Source organism: Aquarana catesbeiana, linkage group LG06, assembly GCF_042186555.1.
Source record: "Aquarana catesbeiana isolate 2022-GZ linkage group LG06, ASM4218655v1, whole genome shotgun sequence".
Classification (NCBI taxonomy): Eukaryota; Metazoa; Chordata; class Amphibia; order Anura; family Ranidae; genus Aquarana; species Aquarana catesbeiana.
This window is the reverse complement of record NC_133329.1, coordinates 30,566,920-30,587,913: the sequence shown is the minus strand read 5'-3', so window position 1 is coordinate 30,587,913 and position 20,994 is coordinate 30,566,920. Positions and strand designations below refer to the sequence as shown.

The following is a 20,994-nucleotide window of genomic DNA, read 5'->3' as shown; positions in this document are numbered from 1 at the left end:
CAACTGGGCCTCCGCATACCCTGCACTATTGAACGTGCACACTGCATGGGTCAATACTCTGAAACCCGCACCAAACCTCGCCATGTTATAGTGAAATACTTAAACTATGCTGACAAGAATGCTATAATGCAAAAATTTTGTCGCTCCCGTTCATTAACTGTAGATGGCGCAAAATTGCTCTTCGCGGATTATTCCATGGAGGTGATGAAACAACGTAAAGCATTTTCGCCGATCTGCTTAACTCTACATAACAACCAAATTCGGTTCTCCTTAGCATATCCAGCTATCCTCCGCATTCAGACACATGAATGAGAACACCTCACCCTCAACACGCCTGATGAGGCGGAAAATTACCTAACCACACGAAGCACCGAGATGGAACACAGCACCGCTGCTGAGGGCTCAGCATCAACATCTCCGTCTTATTCAACTGCGCCGCCTAAACATCCATGAAGCCCGACCAAACCTCCATATAAACGCAGCCATTTCACCAACCAAGAGGACCGCTCTGGGAATCGCTGAAGGACTTCAAAGCCCCACTTTCATCACATGTGCTTGCACAGATGGGTAATATTACCCCCCCTTATCTCTCTTTTCACTTTTGTGTTATAGGTACTTTTAATGTTCTTTCAATTCGTCATGACTGAACTTTTGGATGCAGCACTTATATCAGCCTGTTGCTTAATGTTCTCTATTTTTATACTCTACGGTTTTTCACCCCAGTAGCCCATAAGGCCGCATGCTGTATTTTTGGAAGTTCACTCTAGGGACCCGTGCAATAATTGCATTCATTGCACCTGCGTAGTTTAGACCCTAGAGATAGGCCTTCATTCTCCTAAGCCTACCACAATGTTTAAATTTGAAATGCTCCTTCCCTGAACTTCTCCCCTCTGACTACCCCTCCTTGTTATCCTCTACCCATCTCCCTCCCTCCTCCCTTTCCTTTTTTGTTTTTCCCCTCTTGTCCTCCCTCCCTCCACCCCCCCATAGCTCTTATCCTGCTCCTACGTGAGGAGCTAGTGACCGGCGGGAGCTTTGTTAGGTAGATAAACTTCATGTGGAAAAAATAGAAGTCCACTATATTAACCAAAATCCTGCTTTGCTAATGTTTCTCCTTTATTGTTGTCTAGATGATTTGAAATTCATGTTTGCCTATCTAGTACCTATGTTCTCATGAGCTCTACAGAGCTTTGATGACTCCCAAATGGTAGATACTCTACTTACAAAGGGGCTCAATTGCAAGCCTCTAACCCAAAACACTGTTTATCTCCAGTCATGTCACAATCTACTGATGGGAGTCACCTAAAGTTTGTCTTGTGGAATGTTAAGGGGTTTCGCTCACCAAATAAACGCATGTCCATCCTTAGGCACTTGCGGCGTCTCCGGGCAGATGTGGCTCTGCTCCAGGAGACACACCTGTCCACAGACGATCTAAAACGTCTCAGAAAAATGTGGGTGGGCTCTGTCTATGGCTCTCCGGCAGTAGGCCGAAAAGCGGGAGTCGCTATCCTCTTACACAAAAACCTACATCATTCTGTCAGAGATGTTAGGGTAGATACGATAGGCCGGAAAATAACCCTACATTTGACCTTAGGCGACAACTTGACTTCAGTCATACACTATAAGAAGCCTGGGAGGAATACATCTCCACCAACGGAGCTCACATCTCTGACCCGAACCTTTTTTGGGAAGCCGGCAAAGCCTTTTTGTGGGGTAAAATCATCTTTTATACAGCCCAATTTAAAAAAAGGACCAGACAACAATACAGGCAGTCCAGCGAAGCTTTACGCTTGGCTCATGAGCGGCTAACACTAAACCGCTCACTAGATAACATACAAGAATGGAGACAGGCTAAACGTACTTTTGACCTTTGGGCAGAACAACATGAACCGGCCAAAACGTCATACTCTACGCTACATTTCCACAGGTTTAGTAACAAGGCGGGCAGGCTGCTGGCTAAATTATGTTCAGGACCTAGACATCCTACTCGCATCTATACCCTGAGAAATGCGGCAGGCTCTCTGGTTACCTCGCCTGCTGAAATCAGTAAACTACTTGCAGAGTATTACACTAATTTATATAAAGCTGACCCAAACGACCAACCTACAGCAGCTCTGCTGGCCAAAATATGTCTGCCCAAACTCCAAAATGCACAATTAGAGGCACTCAATGCCCCTATTACCGCAGATGACATCTGACTCACGATTTAATCCATGGCCTCGGCCAAAGCCCCAGGACCCGACAGCTATACGTCAGAATTTTACAAACTGACAAGCGACTTTATCCCCGATACCCTGAAACACTTATACGCAGCCATGTGGGACGGAGGGCCCTATCTTCCCACAGGGGCGCAGGCCCACATCAAACTAATCTCCAAGAAAGGCAAGGATCCCCTATTACCAGGATCATACCATCCGATTTCTTTGATTAACGTGGATGTAAAAATCCTGTCTAAAATAATTGCATCACACTTAGCTCCCCTACTTCCATCTCTATTACACCCAGCCCAATCTGGCTTTGTCTCAGGGCGATCTGCTACCCTAAACATTCGCAAGGTTTTAATGGCTTTAGAATACGCCTTTTTTTAAGATGGTGTCTTTTGCACGCCTGCTTTATCCAATGCAGACCATACCTCTCCTACTGAGACACTCTGATGTTCAAAAAATCCAGAAAGCCTTAACTGCTTTTATATGGACTCGCAAGAAACCACGCAGAGCGCTGCAAAAATTATGTCTCCCGAAGAGCGAGGGTGGGGCGGGACTACCCAATATGCGTTTCTATAACCTAGCATGTTTATTTTTTGGTTAACTGGAGGATCTAAATATTCCAACTTCATACTTGAAGATGCTATGGCCTACCACTATGACTTTTCAGCCATCCTTCATTCCAAACCTAATACTCTGCCTCCTCACCTCAAATCCAGTGTACTTCTCAGGGATACGGTCATTGCCTGGAGAAAGGTCAGGAAATCACTCAAACTGCCATCCAACATCTTTCACTACCTGAAAATCCAAGGAAAAACTATGTTCCTCCCATCAACTCTACATAAAGCTTTTGGTCAATGGTAACTCAGGGGCCTTACCAATGTAACATCCATCTACCACGACAAGCCTGGAGAGTTTAAACCCTTTCAAACCTTGATGTGGGAATTCTCACTACCATCAACTCACATTTTTTTTTATCATCAACTCACCGATTATTTGAAGTCTTGCTGTGGGTCTGAATCTGATCCTCTTGAAACATCCTGCATAGACACTCTTATTAAAAGCAATAATTATTCCATCTCTAATATATATTCATGCCTCATACAACATCAAGCATGGAAGAATTGTCTCAAACATTTTAAAAAATGGTCTCACATACTGGGTGATAACGATTTGCCAGAAAAAATCCTTGAGGGTTACAGACATATCTGCAATCTTATCACTTCTGAAACATGGAGGGAGACGCAATTCAAAATTATTCACAGGGCCTTCTTTCCATTTCGCTTCAACAAAGCGGACCCAACTCAAGTGCAATGTCCCTGGTGTGCCATCCCTCGCCCCACCCTGCTCCACCATCTCTGGGATTGTACTAAGATCACTAATTACTGGAACGCTGTGATAGCCTACATCAACAAAATCCATAAAACACAGTTAACTAAGGACTGTCTCTTATGCTTGTTCAGTATACCACCATCATCCTCCTCATCAGCGATGGACTCACAAAATATTCCACAATGGGCTCATCTGTGTCTCCTAGTTGCCCGCAGAACTATTATGTCTCACTGGATCTCAGCAACACCACCTACTTTGTCGGCGGTTAAAAAAGCCTTGACCTCACTCTTCTATTTGGAGAGACTAGATACCATCACACTGAACTTTCGTTCTATGTCACGCTTTTTTAAGATATGGAGAAGGTACATGGAAGCCACGTTCACTCAACAAATAATGCTAGATATAATGCACCCATTCCGGTTCATGGATTGGTACCTAAGGAGAGATCTCACCAATTCCCTTGACAACCTCAAAATACTTCCCACTTCTGACCCATCCGTCTTTAAGCCGCTGTAAGATGTCCACAAGCCCATTTTGCCCTTTAACTTCCACTACTTTCCTTTACTCATTCTCGGCAGTACTAGTTAGTTGTGCTGTTTTACCTAGACCTATGTATCTCATCTCTAGCTAGTTATGTCCAAACGCTGCCTCCACTCCTGAAGGTACTAAGGTGTAAAGTTTCAGTCTCTCAAGCACTGCCTTGTTAAATAAGGATGATAAGATGGTAAATGTGAATTTATGACCCCCCCTTAACTGTATTTCAGTATAAGAATTTCTTAAGTTTAGAGATTCAACTTGTACCTGATGTATAACCGTCGTGTAATCCATTGTATACTACTGTATGCTATAAAACTCAATAAATATTTAAAAAAAAAAAAAAAAGAACAGTATACTTATATCGTTCGATATCATTAATGAAATCCATGATGGTGTATTATAAAAATCTGTACATACATATGTGTATATATATATATATATATATATATATATATATATATATATATATATATATATACATAAACAGATAAAAATTCAATGTTAAAATGACAATTATTCCAAAGAGACAAAATTAAACAAATATTAGGAGAGGGGAGGGAGGGAACTGGGAGGGTGGAAAAATAAAAACTGGGTGAAGAGGCTGCTGAGAACAGAAATTATATATCCAAACAAAAAAAACAAAAGCAGACATGGAAAGGGAAGTAATGAAAAACCTGAAGTGCAGCACAAAGGTTTCAAAGAACAAACATAATGGCAAGTATAGGCGCATCAAAGCAGAAATCACAAAACTCCCAATACAATCTGCTAATGGTGGACATTCTAAAATAGTACTGAAGATGACAATTAGTTCATGTGGTATACACAGGCAATAGAGTCTATGTGTAAATCGCTGGAATGGGAAAAAAAACGTCCAAAAATGAGGCACGCAAGGCTGCCATCAAATTAAGGAACAAACCAAATTCCTGGAGCTGTAGAAATACAAGTGGAGAGGCGCCTCTTGGTGCAGTTGTTTTTATAAAATCAAATTTATTAACAAAATAAGATCAACTCACATGTAGTGTGAAGGTAACAGGCATGGTATCAAAATAGTCATGATGACTCTCCCAAGAGATCCTGTGCCGTGTATGGTTTTTATTATTGCAGATTATATGCGTTGTATGATTCACTTGTCATGTCCAATATGTTTACCAGTCTCAGTGTACGTACAATTCATATATACTTATGTATAACAATGTCATAGGTCCCCTCCCATATATGTGTGTGTATGTGTATTTTTTATATATATATATATATATATATATATATATATATATATATATATATATATATATATATATATATATATATATACACATACAGACGTCAGATTGAACTATTGTAGGTATCTACTCTACTGGTAGATAACTACAATATCTACCAGTTACGTAGTAGCAATCAATTTTCACCACCGTTCAGTTTACATCCCATTCACTCATTTTTTTCTTTCAATCATTATTATATACAAGTCCAGAGCAGCGCTTATTTATTCCAGTTTATTTATTCCATTTAATTTCTTTTCATTTATTGTCACACCTGGTCCTGCCAATGTACCCTCCCCATTCCCTTATAAAATACTTTCCATGGTTATCAGACTATACAGTCTGTTGAGAAAGGAGCGCGGCTTGCAATATACCCAAGTACGCACGCTCATGAAATGATTCCATTCCCGATGACGTCATCCCTCTGCAGCCAGTCGCCATCTGTGTTCCAAGCCTCACTTTGAGGCCACCTTCCGGAGCCGCCATTTACATCTATCGGAAGACCCACATTCACAGCAAGGACTACACGGCACAGGATCTCTTGGGAGAGTCATCATGACTATTTTGATACCATGCCTGTTTCCTTCACACTACATGTGAGTTGATTTTATTTTGTTAACAAATTTGATTTTATAAAAACGACTGCACCCAGAGGCGCCTATCCACTTGTATTTCTACAGCTCCAGGAATTTGGTTTCTTCCTTAATTTGATGGCAGCCTTGCGTGCTTCCTATTTGGATGTTTTTTCCCATTCCAGCAATTTACTCATAGACTCTATTGCCTGTGTAAACCACATGGACTAATTGTCATCCTCAGTACTATTTTAGAACGTTCACCATTAGCAGATTGTATTGGGAGTTTTGTGATTTCTGCTTTGTTGTGCCTACACTTGCCATTATGACAAGAGTGTCTTGCCTACAGTCAAGCATGGTGGTGGGAGTGTCATGGTCTTGGGCTGCATGAGTGCTGCCAGCAATGGGGAGCTACAGTTCATTGAGGGAACCATGAATACCAACATGTACTGTGACATACTGAAGCAGAGCATGATCCCCTCCCTTCTGAGACTGGGCCGCATGGCAGGATTCCAACATGATAATGACCCCATCCACACCTCCAAGATGACCACTGCCTTGCTAAAGAAGCTGAGGGTAAAGGTGGTAGACTGGCCAAGTATGTCTCCAGACCTAAACCCTATTGAGCATCTGTGGGACATCCTCATATGGAAGGTGGAGGAACGCAAGGTCTCTAACATCCACCAGGTCTGTGATGTCATCATGGAGGAGTGGAAGAGGACTCCAGTGGCAACCTGTGAAACTCTGGTGAACTCCATGCCCAAGAGGGTTAAGGCAGCGCTGGAAAATAATGGTGGCCATACAAAATATTGACACTTTGGGCCCAATTTGGACATTTTCACTTAGGGGTGTACTCACTTTTGTTGCTAGCGGTTGCTGGCTGTGTGTTCAGTTATTTTGAGGGGACAGCAAATTTACACTGTTATACAAGCTGTACACTCACTACTTTACATTGTCGCAAAGTGTCATTTCTTCAGTGTTGTCACATGAAAAGATAGAATAAAATGTGAGGGGTCTACTCAATTCTGTGAGATACTGTATATACACACATACAGTATTAGGGCTGAATTATTGACCAGGCCAGGGTCTAAGCAGACCAGCTTTATTCTACATGTCAAAAGAATAGATGACTCTTTGCTATGTTAATTTTATGCAAGGCCACCATGGCCATGGAACTCCACAATCCTTTACAAATTTGCCAATCAAATGGAGGTGATTGGCAAAGTTGAAAAGGATTATGGAGTGCAGGTGGATTAGTCAGACTTGAAAGGTATCATAAAGATCAAGAAGCACAAGTTAAAATGCTTATGTCTTTGTGTAAGAATGCAATTAGGCCATTAACAATGAATAGAAGTATTTATTTATGATAACTGAACATCAAAAGCGGTCATAAGTATTTATTGTTTATGGTAAATAGGATTCTTCAAATGGTAACTTGTTCATCTAATTAGTAGTAAAAGAATGCAGCTGTCCACGGCCAAGAGGCATTATCTGTCACCCACAGTGGAGGCTGGTGCTCAAAATATTTGGGGGGGCGCAAACGAACTGAAAAATACTGAAACAAAAACATCAAATGAAGCCTCACTGTGCCCATCATATGCAGCCAATGTGCCCATCAAATGCAGCCACTGTGCCCATCAAATGCAGCCCACTGTGCCCAGCAAATGCAGCCACCTGTGCCCTTCATATACAGCCACCTGTGCCCATCATATGCAGCCACCTGTGCCCATCATATGCAGCCACCTGTGCCCATCATATGCAGCCACCTGTGCCCATAATATGAAGCCAACTGTGCCTTTAATATGCAGCCAACTGTGTCCATCATATGCAGCCAACTGTGTCCATCATATGCAGCCAACTGTGTCCATCATATGCAGACTCTGTGCCCATCATATACAGCCAACTGTGCCCATCATATGCAGACTCTGTGCTTATCAAATGCAGCCAACTGTTCCCCATCAATTGTAGCCTCTGTGCCCATAATATGCAGCCACTGTGCCCATCAATTGCAGCCTTTGTGACCATAATATACAGCCACTGTGCTCCGCCTGCCTGCCCACTGTCTGCCCGGCACTTACCCTATCAACATCCACCTAAAGAATCTTCACATTCAACCCCTGTGTCCTCCACCATGCTCTGTGGTTCCATCTGCTGACCATCACTTCTGTTCCCTGTAGGGATGAAGAAGCCAGCTAGAGGAACCAGCGAGCAAACATATGACCAATAATGGCACATCCCTGTAAGTTTGATAGATATACAGTGCCTTGCAAAAGTATTCACCCCCTTGGGGTTTTTTGTGTTTTGTTGCCTCACAACCTGGAATTAACATGGATTGTTTGAGGATTTGCATCATTTAATTTACTGAACATGACCACAACTTTGAAGATTTTTTTTTTTTATTGTGAAGCAAACAACAAATAGGACAAAATAACAGAAAAAGTCAATGTGCATAACTTTTCACCCCCCTAAAGTCAATAATTTGTAGAGCCACCTTTTGCTGCTATCACAGCTCCAAGTGGCTTTGGATAAGTCTCTATGAGATTGCCACATCTTACCACTGGGATTTTTGCCCATTCCTCCTTGCAAAACTGCTCCAGCTCCTTCAAATTGGATGGTTTGCGCTTGTGAACAACAATCTTTAAGTCTGACCACAGATTTTCTATTGGAATGAGGTCTGGGCTTTGACTAGGTCATTCCGACACATTTACATGTTTCCCATTAAACCACTCAAGTGTTGCTTTAGCAGTGTGTTTGGGGTCATTGTCCTGCTGGAAGGTGAACCTCCGTCCTAGCCTCAAATCACACACAGAGTGCTACAGGTTTTGCTCAAGAATATCCCTGTATTTAGCACCATCCATCTTTCCCTCAACTCTGACCAGTTTCCCAGTCCCGTGTGTTCTTTGGGTGATGTGATGTGTTGAGTTTGCGCCAGACATAGCGTTTTCTTTGGCCAAAAAGTTCAATTTTTTTCTCATCAGACCAGAGCACCTTCCTCCATACATTTTGGGAGTCTCCCACATTCAGATTAAAAAACATGGAACTAAAGGCTGTAATGGAACAAAATAGGTAAAAAGCCAAGGGGGGTGAATAATTTTGCAAGGTGCTGCTTTAAGTAAGTTTACCAAATAAAAATTGACCTGGTTGCTAATTCTTAAAGTTCTTGTGCAGTACCAATCTTATACCCATTTACGGAGTACTCACAGGGCTCATGCAAGGATTTTTGACACCCTAGACGAGACCTCATTTTGCAGCTCTCCCGTGGCTCCACCCTTGACTCCACCCCCATTGCCCTGCCCATGTATACCCCACCTTTTTAATGAAGCGCCCTCTAAAATGCAGCCTCACCAGTGCCCATCAAATGCAGCCTCACCAGCGCCTATCAAAGCAGCCTCACCAGCGCCCATCAAATGCAACCTCACCAGCGCCCATCAAATGCAGCCTCACCAGCGCCTGTCAATGCAGCCTCACCAGCACCTATCAATGCAGCCTCACCAGCGCCTTCCAATACAGCCTCACCAGCGCCCATCAATGCAGTCTGCCAGCGCCCATCACATGCAGCCTCACCAGCACCTATCAATGTAGCCTCACCAGCACCTATCAATGCAGCCTAACCAGCACCTTTCAATACAGCCTCACCAGCGCCCATCAATGCAGCCTACCAGCCCCCGTCAATGAATGTTTGCTTGCTTCTATTCATTCAAGAGTCGGGACACAGACCTCCGCCTCTGTTGCGCCTCTGACATTATGTGCGAACGAAGTGACAGCTGCCTGCTGATGCTGAGACTTAGTTGCTAGCTGCAGATAGAAGAGAGTAGGAACACCAGTAGTCAGGCATCCTAGGCAGCAGTGCGCCCTTGGCGGCTGCCTAATTTGCCTAGTGGTAGCACCGGAGGTGAATACTTTTGCAAGGCACTGTAAACGGTCATTGCTCTGCAATCAGAAGAACAGACAACAGGATCGTTGAGTATAAATGCTCTTCTTTTGCTGGTCTTGTTTATGACATTTTTTTTTTTTTTTTACGTGGCAACAGAGTTGCTTTAAGTAAGTTTACCAAATAAAAATTGACCTGGTTGCTAATTCTTAAAGTTCTTGTACAGTACCAATCTTATACCTATTTACGGAGTGCTCACAGGGCTGGTGCAAGGATTTTGGACACCCTAGGTGAGACCTCATTTTGCAGCTCCCCTTTGGCTCCACCCTTGACTCCACCTCCATTGCCTTGCCCATGTATACCCCACCTTTTTAATGAAGCGTCACCAGCGCCCATCAAATGCAGCCTCACCAGTGCCTATCAATGCAGCCTCACCAGCGCACATCAAATGCAGCCTCACCAGTGCCTATCAATGCAGCCTCACCAGCGCCCATCAAATGCAGCCTCACCAGCGCCTATCAATGCAGCCTCACCAGCGCCCATCAAATGCAGCCTCACCAGCGCCTATCAATGCAGCCTCACCAGCGCCCATCAAATACAGCCTCCCCAGCGCCCATCAAATACAGCCTCCCCAGCGCCCATCAAATGCAGCCTCACCAGCGCCTATCAATGCAGCCTCACCAGCGCATATCAATGCAGCCTTACCAGCGCCCATTAGGGATGAGCTTCAAGTTCGTGTCAAACCCGTGTTCGACTCAAACATCGCATGTTCGACCATTTGTCGAATTGCGAACGATATGGGCCGTTCGCGCCAAATTTGAGTGGCGCGTCACAGCCCATAATTCACTACAACATCGCATTGCATTGCTGGCTGATGATTGGCCAAGCATGCACTATGACCCGCATGCTTGGCCAATCACAGCGCCGTATGTACAGAGAGCCGTAATTGGCCAAAGCCAGGGTGGCTCTGGCCAATTGTGGCTCAGGGGGTTTAGTACACGCCCCATACTATATAAGGCTGCCTGTACATCAGCCCTGTGTAGTGTGTTCCAGCGTTGAGAGAAACATAGAGAGAGAGAGAGACAGTGTCATTTGATTTAAGTTAGACAGAGTAGGCAGGCGAGTCAGTTAGCTGCACTTACAGTGTATTGTGTATATATATGCATCCTAGGCATTGTATATATAGATATATATATATCTATATATATATCTATATATACACTGTATTCAGTGCTGGGACAAGGCCATTTGGTGCCCAGGGCGAAGATGACTGCGCCCCCCCCCCCATTTTTAAGAAAGAATGAATGTCGTTTCAAAACAAGAATATACTTAAAACAATACAAATTCAATTAAGTTTAATGCAATAGAAACAGAGTTCACTCACACATTTTAATTATATGTATTTTTATTGGAGGCGCTTTTTTTTGCAATAATAATGCAAAAAATGTGCTTGTAGAAAGGCCTGTTAACTATTTTTTCTGTCAAGGCCCATGTGAACATTCTAAAGTTTTCAGTTTTGCATTATTTTGTGTGAGGTAGTGCCCCAATACCAAATATTCACATAAATAGGAAAAATGCAAAATCCAAAAATATCACAAACTTCTCAACCAACATACATGGCCTAGAGCAAAAAAGAACCCTCAATACAAAATATTAACATATAAAAGTGCAAAATCAAGGGATTACACTATTTTTCACTGAAACATATAACATTCAACTGTAGTCTTTCCTAAAGGTGCTGGCTGGAAAGGGGTTAACATCTAGGGGGAATCAAGGGGTTAATTGTATCTAACAATGTGTAATGTAAGCTGCTTTTTACTACTGACTGATTTGTTTATTTTCCCTGCTTTGCACAGAAAAGGAAAAAAAGTGATTGTTCCCTCTGTACAGAGCGCTGTGTTGATTGTTAACACAGAGCTCTGGGCTGTGATTAGACAAAGCCAATCAGCAGATCCCAGCCACAAATACCAGACTCTCGCTGTGTACAATTACAGGGGAGTAGGTGGGAGAAACCCGAAAACAGGCAGCGACATGTGGGTATGTCCTGGTGCCTGTAGCTGCCACCTGCGGTGGGTTAGCAAGTGGTTAATTAGCAATGGTATTGGTAATATGCCCCAGGAAGGGGGTTAATGCACTGTCACTGATGTATTAGTGGCCAGTGGCAGTTAATTAACCCCTTGTGATGCATTAGTGGTACCAGTGTTCGTGTTAATTAACCCACTGGTGCCACTAATGCAGCACAAAGGGGTTAATTAACTGCCACTGGCCACTAATACATCAGTGACAGTGCATTAACCCCCTTCCTGGGGCATATTACCAATACCATTGCTAATTAATTAATAAATCTGCTTACTTGAGTGATGATATCCTCCTTGATCACACTCCTATTTTAATAGCTCTGACAGGTGGCAGCACTCCATGCTCGTTTTCCATCCCGCCTCCCGGCCAGCCTCTCTGTGAAGTCCCGCCGGCCAGGACTAGGAATCGCCTGTTGGGCGCAGCGGAAACTAGGAACAATATATAGGGGGGGGGGGGTACATAAGATGCCACAGTCAAAACTTGGGGGGCACTAATAATTTTTACCAGTAAATCATACCACCAAAAATAAACTAAATAAGTGTGTGTGTGTGTGTGTGTGTATATATATATATATATATATATATATATATATATATATATATATATACACACACACACACACACACACTTATTTAGTTTATTTTTGTATGTGTGCATGTGTATGTGTGTGTGTGTATATGTATATATATATATATATATATATATATATATATATATATATATATATATATATATATATATATATATATATATACACATGTATACATACATATATATATATATACACATATATACATATATATATATACACACACACACACATACATACAGATATATATACATATACACAAAAGTTGAGAGTAATGTGGTATTTTTATTGTCTTATTGTGGAACCACACCAGCAATGTTAGAACTCATTAACATAAGTGGTGAGGGGGGCTGTTAAACCCTGCAGTTGAGCCAAGTTTTTACCCTCACCCCCAACTGCTACTCCCGTTAGCTGCATAAAGGCAGTAGCTGTGGGTGTCTAATGCCTTCTAAAGAGTGATCTGCATGTGGAGTGCTCGAGTGCTCTTTAGAAAGCAAAATGAGTATGAATGAGCCCTAAGGCTTTAAGATGAAGCAGAGGTACAGAACACACAGACCTTGCATTCTTTTCTCCCAGGTAGAGATCTAATGTAAGAAATAGGATTTCTGCTAGTTTAAAGGAATGCAAGTCTGTGTTCTGCCCCTCTGATGAAGATCTTTCACAGCCCGGTGTCAGGATGAACATGAACAGACTGTAAGAGCATGTCTTCCTCGGATCCTGTTCCCCTTTCTCTCTGCTGCCTGCACTAAACAACCAACCTACCATGCTGCTGCCCCTCTCCCTATCACTGTCCATGCTGCTGCTTTCTATTCCTGAAGCAAAGGAAAACAAAACTCACTGTGACTCAGAGGAGCAGAGGGGTTATTTAGCCACTTCCTCCTCCTCTGGAACTGCTGCTTAAAGTTGTCCAAATCTGGCGGCAGGGGACAGGGGAGGGGCTGGAGTAGCATGATTGGACAAGAATTGCCATGTGACTGCACAGATCATCCTGCATCTTCTTGCTGTGAGTTTTAGCTTTCTGAGAATACAGACAGGGGCGGGCTGGGGGTCGGGAACACTGCTCGCTGGCTTCAGGAGCCGGGTCTGCTGCAGTCATTATGACAAGCAGGAAACCCGGTCTGCACTTCAGTTGGGGGAGCAGATGGGCGGCCTGGCTGTGCGAGCGATACTCGCATTAACAGTGGAGTCACTGAGGAGAGGGGGGGGGGGGAGAAATCACTGCAGGAGATGACAGGCGTTCTCTCACTTGTAAGAAGTGAGGGGTGGGACTGGTCTCAGGCTTGTGCCAAGTGCAGGAGCGCACTCGGCACATGCTGTTGTTATTTATATAGCGCGGCCTGTATACCAGCACTTCTACTGCGCCCCCATTGCTCCAGTAAATGGTCGCGCCCAGGGCATCCGCCCCTTCCGCCCACCCCTTGTACCGGCCCTGACTGTATTCAGTTTAGCTAGATCCGTTCCTGTTATTCTCTTCCTACTGACAGGCAGGCAGGTGTTTTTACAGTACTTACAGCTACCTGACAAAAATTGCTGGTGTTCTTCTGATCCTCTTAGTCCTATCAGCTACAGTATTTACAGTTAGTGTAGTGCGTCCTCTGCACAGTGTACACCTAAAGCTACCTGGAGACAATTGCTGTTGTTCTTCTGATCCTATTAGTACCGCAGGCAGCTGCAGTATTTACAAGCTAGTGTAATGCGTCCTCTGCACAGTGTGTACCTAAGGCTACCTGAAGAAAATTGGTGGTGTTCTTCTGATCCTATTACTACCACAGGCAGGCAGCTACAGTATTTACAGTTAGTGTACTGTGTCCTCTGCACAGTGTGCATCCAAAGCTACCTGAAGACAATTGCTGTTGTTCTGCTCCAATTAATACCACAGGCAGGCAGCTGCAGTATTTACAGTTAGTGTACCATGTCCTCTGCACAGTTTGCACCTAAAGCTACCTGAAGAAAATTGGTGGTGTTCTTCTGATCCTATTAATACCACAGGCAGGCAGCTACAGTATTTACAGTTAGTGTACTGTGTCCTCTGCACAGTGTGCACCTAAAGCTACCCGAAGACAATTGCTGTTGTTCTGCTCCTATTAATACCACAGGCAGGCAGCTACAGTATTTACAGTTGGTGTACTGTGTCCTCTGCACAGTGTGCACCTAAACCTACCTGAAGAAGACGATTGCTGGTGTTCTCATACTAATAATACTACAGGCAGGCAGTTGATTCTGCTAGCTGCAGTATCAGTATATATATATATATATATATATATATATATATATATATATACAACCCAGCTTTGTGCAGCTACATCTCACTGCAGGCCATTAGTATGTCTGGCAGGCCAACAAGGAGAGGCAGACAGTCACAAGCCAATAAAAGAGGGCAAGCAGACTCTGTGTCTAGAGGCAACATTGCTGGTCGTGGAGACGGTGCATCCTCATCAGCACGTGGCCATGGGACATGCTTGTCCTTTTTTTCGGCAGCTGGCCGTGTTGAGCCGCAACATGCGGAAGACTTGGTGGAGTGGATGACCAAGCCGTCCTCATCCTCCTCATCCTCTCTCGCCCAGGCTCAGGGTACTTTGTCTGGCAAAGCAATTGCCAACGCGGCCTCTTCCCTCGGTTCAATGGCATCAGTCATTCCTTCGCTAGCACCACCATGTCCTCCTGAGGAGTCCCCCGAACTGTTTGACCACAGTGTTGGGTACATGCTCCAGGAGGATGCCCAGCGTTTTGAAGGCTTTGATGATGGTACCCAGCTAGAGGAAGGCAGTAACATGAGCCCAGAGAGAGGGGGTGCCCAAGAAGGACAGCAATCTGGCAGTAATGTTCCCCCATCTGCAGCATACTGCCAGGTTTGCTCCAGTGATGAGGAGGGAGGGGATGATGAGGTCACTGACTCCACCTGGGTGTCTTATAGGAGAGGAGGAGGAGGCACATCAGCAACAAGGCAGGATGCCCTCCAGGGGCCAGCTTAAGGGCAGCACACGACTGCATCACACCGCAGAGCTCCGCATGTGCAGGACGCTGCTGTGTCTGGGCGTTATTCCAAAAGTTCTTTGGTGTGGACCTTTTTTGAGACGAGTGCATCAGATCCCAACGCAATTATTTGCAACATATGTCTCAAGCGTATCTCACGTGGCCAAAACATCACCCGCTTGGGCATCACATGCTTGACCAGACATATCTCGACCTGCCATGCATTTTGTTGGCAAGCGTACTTAAAAGACACACACCAAAGAACAAAGAGGACCTCTCTTTGCACCTCATCAGCTGGGATCTCCAACCCCACTATACCCCACTATACATTCAGTCCTCTCTGAGACCTGCATTGAGGGGACTGAAGGTGTAGAATTAGGTGTGACATAGCCAAGTACTTGCGGGCAATCTTCTATCGGTACACCGACATCAGATTGTACCAGGCAAATTTCCCTGCCCCAGCTGCTGCACCGCCGAAAGAAGTTTGCTCCCAGCCATCCACATGCCCAGCGGTTGAATGCTAGCTTGGCTAAATTGCTAGCACTTCAGCTGCTGCCTTTTCAGTTGGTAGACTCTGCCCCCATCCGTGAGTTTGTGCAAACGCCACTTTTTCTCACGGAAGACAATTCTGGCTCTCTACCGGCATGTGGAAGGCAATGACTCATGGCCCAGCAGGCATGGACAGGGATGTTACCTATCTTTCACCGCGCACTGGGTGACTGTTCTGGCAGCTGGGAAGGATGCAGTAGTGTTGGAAGTTCCGCCACCACGCCTCCAAAATTCTACTAGTGGTGATTCTGCCACACCTCTCTCCTCCACCCCCTCCTCTTCTTCTTCCTCCATGGCCTCTTCCTGTGCTGATTTGTCTTCGGAACCAGCGTTGCTTCATAGGCATTCAAGGGGATACGCAAGCACGCAGGCAAAAAGATGCCATGCAGTGCTTGAGCTGGTGTGCTTGGGGGACAGGAGCCACTGGGGCAGAGATTCTGTCAGCTCTGCAGGGGCAGGTTCAGAGGTGGTTGACGCCACGCCATCTTAAGCCAGGTATGGTGGTTTGTGACAATGGCATCAACCTCCTCTCTGCCCTCCGACAGGGACAACTGACCCATGTGCCCTGTTTGGCTCACGTCCTTAACTTGGTGGTGCAGCGGTTCTTGTGCAGGTACCCGGGCTTACAGGATGTCCTGAGGCAGGCCAGGAAAGTCTGTGTGCATTTCTGCCTGTCATATAATGCCAGTGCTCGGCTGGCTGGCCTTCAAAAAGAATTTAACCTGCCCAAGAACCACCTAATCTGTGACATGCCCATCAGGTGGACCTCAACGTTGGCCATGCTGCAGTGGCTGCACACGCAGCAGAGGGCCATCAATGAGTACCTATGCGATTATGGCACCAGGACAGGGTCAGGGACCTTGTTTTTTTTCCCCACGCCAGTGGGCTATGATCAGGGATGCATGCACTGTCCTGTCACCATTTGAGGAGGCCATGAGGATGGTGAGCAGTGACAGTGCATACATCAGTGACACTGTACCTCTTGTCCACCTGTTGGAGCACATGCTGCGTGGAATAATGGACAGGGCACTTGAGGCAGAGAGGGAGGAAGAGGAGGACTTCCTTACCTCTCAAGGCCCCCTTTATCTAGACAGTGTTCCTGCGTGCCTGCCGATCACACAGAAAGAGGAGGAGGAGGAGGATTGTGTCAGCATGGAGGGGGAGCCTGGCACTCAGCATCAGCAGCAGTCTTCAAGGGATCATTTACAGTCCCAAGAAATCCATGGACTTGTACGTGGCTGGGAGGAGGTGGCTGCGGATCATGTCGTCCTTATTGACCCAGAGGACTGCGGACCGAATGCCTCAGTAAACCTACGCTGCATGGCCTCCCTGATCCTGCAAAGCCTACGGAAGGATCCTCGTATTCGTGTTATCAAGGAGAGGGATCAATACTGGCTGGCAACCCTCCTTGATCCACGTTACAAGGGTAAGGTTGCAGGCCTTATCTTGCCATCGCAGATGGAGCAGTGGATGAAACATCTTCGGGAGGCCTTGCAGAAAGGTCTGTGCAATGCGTTCCCAGAGACTGGGAGGTTACAAACTCCTTTTCCTTGACAACGTGTTGCTGAGGCTTCGGTCAGTCAAAGAAAGAGCAGTGGAGAAGATGGCCGTCTGACCGATGCGTTCAGACAATTTTTAGTCCGCAGCCCCAAGGTATGATTGGTTCCAGCAACCATCGCCAGCGTCTGTTTTACACAGTGCAGGAATACCTAGGGGAAGATCTGACTTGGATACCTTTGCCACCGAAAATCCTCTGGGTTACTGGGTCTTGAGGATGGCTCACTGGCCAGAGCTTGCACAGTATGCAATTGAGCTACTGGCCTGTCCTGCATCCAGCATTCTTTCGGAATGCACATTCAGTGCTGCTGGAGGCTTTGTAACCGATCACAGGGTGCGTCTGTCCACCGACTTGGTCGATCGACTGACCTTCATAAAAATGAATCAGTCTTGGATCACCAGCATCTACCAAGCACCTGATGCTGATGTAACCGAATAATTTTTTTTGAAATGTCAGATCCCTTCAAGACTGCCTATGCTAATGCTGAGTGATTATCTTGTTATGCTGAGTGATTATCCTCTTCCTCCTGAATGATCATGCTGATAGCTTGTAAGAACATTTTTGGTTCTGGGCGCCGCCACCAGTGGCTAAGGCCCAATATTTCAGCCCCTGTTTAACAGGGGCGTGTAATTACAATTTTTGATGCAATATTTTGCAGGAGGGTTCGTTGCTGCGCTCATCTAGAATATCTGTGAGGGGTCCCAGTGTTGTGGCACCAGCACCAGTGCCTAAGGCCCAATTTTTCAACCCCTGTTTAACAGGAGTGTGTAATTACAATTGTTGATGCAATACTTTGCATCAGGGCTCGTTCCTGCGCTCCAACTATAGCATCTGTGAGGGGTTGCAGTGTTGTGGGACCGGTACCAGTGCCTAAGGCCCAATTTTTCTGCCTCTGTTCAACAGGGACATGTAATTACAATTCTTGATCTAATATTTCACAGCAGGGCCCATTCCTGCGCCCACCAAGAGTAACTGTAAGGGCTTACAGTGTTGTGGCAACACCAACACCTAAGGCCCCAATTTCTGCAGAGTATATAGGGCAGGCCCCTACTTTCAAACGTCCAACTTACAAACGACTCCTACTTGCAAACGGAAGGAGACAACAGGAAGTGAGATGAAATCTACCCCTAGGAAGGGAAATTCTCTCCTGTAAGAGTTAATATGGGAAAAACTTTTCTCCTTTCCACTGATGCTTTATCACCCATCCTTGTTTCACTAAAAACCCCACATTTTCAAAAAACATTTGTCATTGGGACAGGAAGTGAGGTGAAATCTTCTGAAGAGGTGCACAGACAGCAAAACAAATGTTACAGGGGTGATAACCCTTCCCTATGTTTTTCAAAAAGTTTAAAAATAGATTTTTTGTCTGGAGCTACACTTTAAAAATGTACCAGTTCAAAATTTTCTCACTGATTTTCATCCATATTGCTGGGATCCGACATTAAAGCCGCAAGCAGTTATAAATGACTTTTATTCCTTTAAAAATGTCATTTTGTGCAGGGACTGCTCTAAGCGTGGGAAACACGCATCACTTTACAGGCATACTATAGACACCCCCCAGGTACGATATTTAAAGGAATATTACCCTTTTTTTTTTTCACTTTAAGTATCATTAAAATCACTGCTCCCGAAAAAACGGCTGTTTTTAAAACTTTTTTTTGCATTGATACATGTTCCCTGGGGCAGGACCCAGGTCCCCAAACCCTTTTTAGGATAATACCATGACAATTAGCCTTTAAAATTAGCACTTTTGATTTTGAACGTTCAAGTGCCATAGACTTTAATGGAGTTTTAAAGTTCACGCAAACTTTCGGTCCGTTCACAGGTTCTGGTGCGAACTGAACCGGGGGGTGTTCGGCTCATCCCTAGCGCCCATCAATGCAGTCTACCAGCACCCATCAATGAATGTTTGTTTGCTTCTATTCACTTGGGAGTCGGGACACAGACCTCCGCGGCAGTTCTGCCTCTGACACTATGTGCGAACGAAGCGGCAGCTGCCTGCTGATGCTGAGACTTAGTTGCTAGCTGCAGAGAGAAGAGAGTAGGAACATCAGTGGTCAGGCGTCCTAGGCAGCAGTGCACCCTTGGCGGCTGCCTAGTTGGCCTAGTGGTAGCACCGGCTCTGAGTGCTCAACTAGTTTGTGTGATTACACATTCATAGAAAATGCAAATGCTAAAAACATTGAAACATTTTGTTGAATTATCCTGAGCAGATAGACGTTGGTGCAGCTGATGATTATTTATGTCTTACAGGGTGACTCAGGAGGACCTCTGGTGTGTAAGGTCCAGGGCGTATGGTACCAGGTTGGAGTTGTGAGCTGGGGAAAAGGCTGTGCATTATACAACTACCCCGGGGTGTACACACAGGTGACGGCCTACCAAACCTGGATCAGTAACTATCTGAGCGTTACATTCAATTATGTGTCAAATTTCCCTACACCAATGAGTCCAGGTAAAAACCCTTTACCAACAACGACATCTGAAGGCAGTGTCATTTTATCATCAAATACAACTGAATAATGCATTGTTATACAGTTAGGTCCATAAATATTGTGACATCGACACAATTCTAATTTTTTTTGGCTCTAATTGTTCCATTACTTTTGGTCCCTTAAAAAGTGGGAGGCACATATGCAAACTGTTATAATTCCTACACCGTTCACCTGATTTGGATGTAAATACCCTCGAATTAAAGCTGAAAGTCTGCAGTTAAAACACATCTTGTTCGTTTCATTTCAAATCCATTGTGGTGGTGTATAGAGCCAAAAAGATTAGAATTGTATTGATGTCCAAATATTTATAGACCTGACTGTAACTGATGTAGACAAGTGAGTGACCCCCCCCCCCCCAGCATTTCACATAATCACTGGATGATCCTGGTCCAAACTACTCTTTCTGCTAGCACTAATATAATGGAAAACTTCCATCTCAGCTGACCCAGACAATGGTGTTGATTTACTTAAATAGTAGACATGATTGGATGACTGAAGTCAGCACAGCTTCCCCTCATCCACAGCGCTAATTCAAAAAATTATTTTACAAAATGAACATGCTCTACTCCTTTATCCACTTGACACCCAGGCCAATTTTGGCACTCCTACATGTAAAAATCATCATTTTTTTGCTAGAAAATTACTCAGAACCCCCCCCCAACATTATACATGTTTTTTTTATCAGAGACCATTTACATATGGGGCACGACGTACGTATGCGTTCGCTTTTGCGTGGGACAGGGTCACTTAATTTTTTTTTTTGTATTGTTTATATTTAATTTTTTTTATGCTTTCCCTTAAAATTATTTATTTATGTTTTCATCACTTTTATTCCTATTACAGGGAATGTAAACATACCTTGTTCAGTAAGGCTGGAAAACCTGAGCTCATAAAAAAAAAAAATGATCTCGGCTTTCCAGCCGAGTACACGGCAGTATTTATAACTGCCAGGCCAGACGTGACGTCTTAACGTCACGTC

At 44.6% G+C, this 20,994-nt stretch overlaps 2 protein-coding genes across 2 annotated transcripts in view; both read left to right on the top strand.

Annotated features, from left to right (window-relative positions):
- Nucleotides 1–20,908, top strand: part of LOC141147352 (serine protease 33-like) — a gene marked incomplete at its 5' end in the record, with an annotated part of 115,845 nt that extends 94,937 nt beyond the window's left edge. Inside the window, 2 exons of the mRNA XM_073634592.1 lie at nt 19,777–19,975; nt 20,859–20,908. Of these exons, the coding sequence (XP_073490693.1) occupies nt 19,777–19,975; nt 20,859–20,908 (249 nt within the window). The remainder of the gene's footprint in view (nt 1–19,776; nt 19,976–20,858) is intronic.
- Nucleotides 1–20,994, top strand: part of LOC141147933 (transmembrane protease serine 9-like) — a 441,310-nt gene that overhangs the window by 281,675 nt on the left and 138,641 nt on the right. The gene's annotated exons all lie outside the window — the stretch shown is intronic.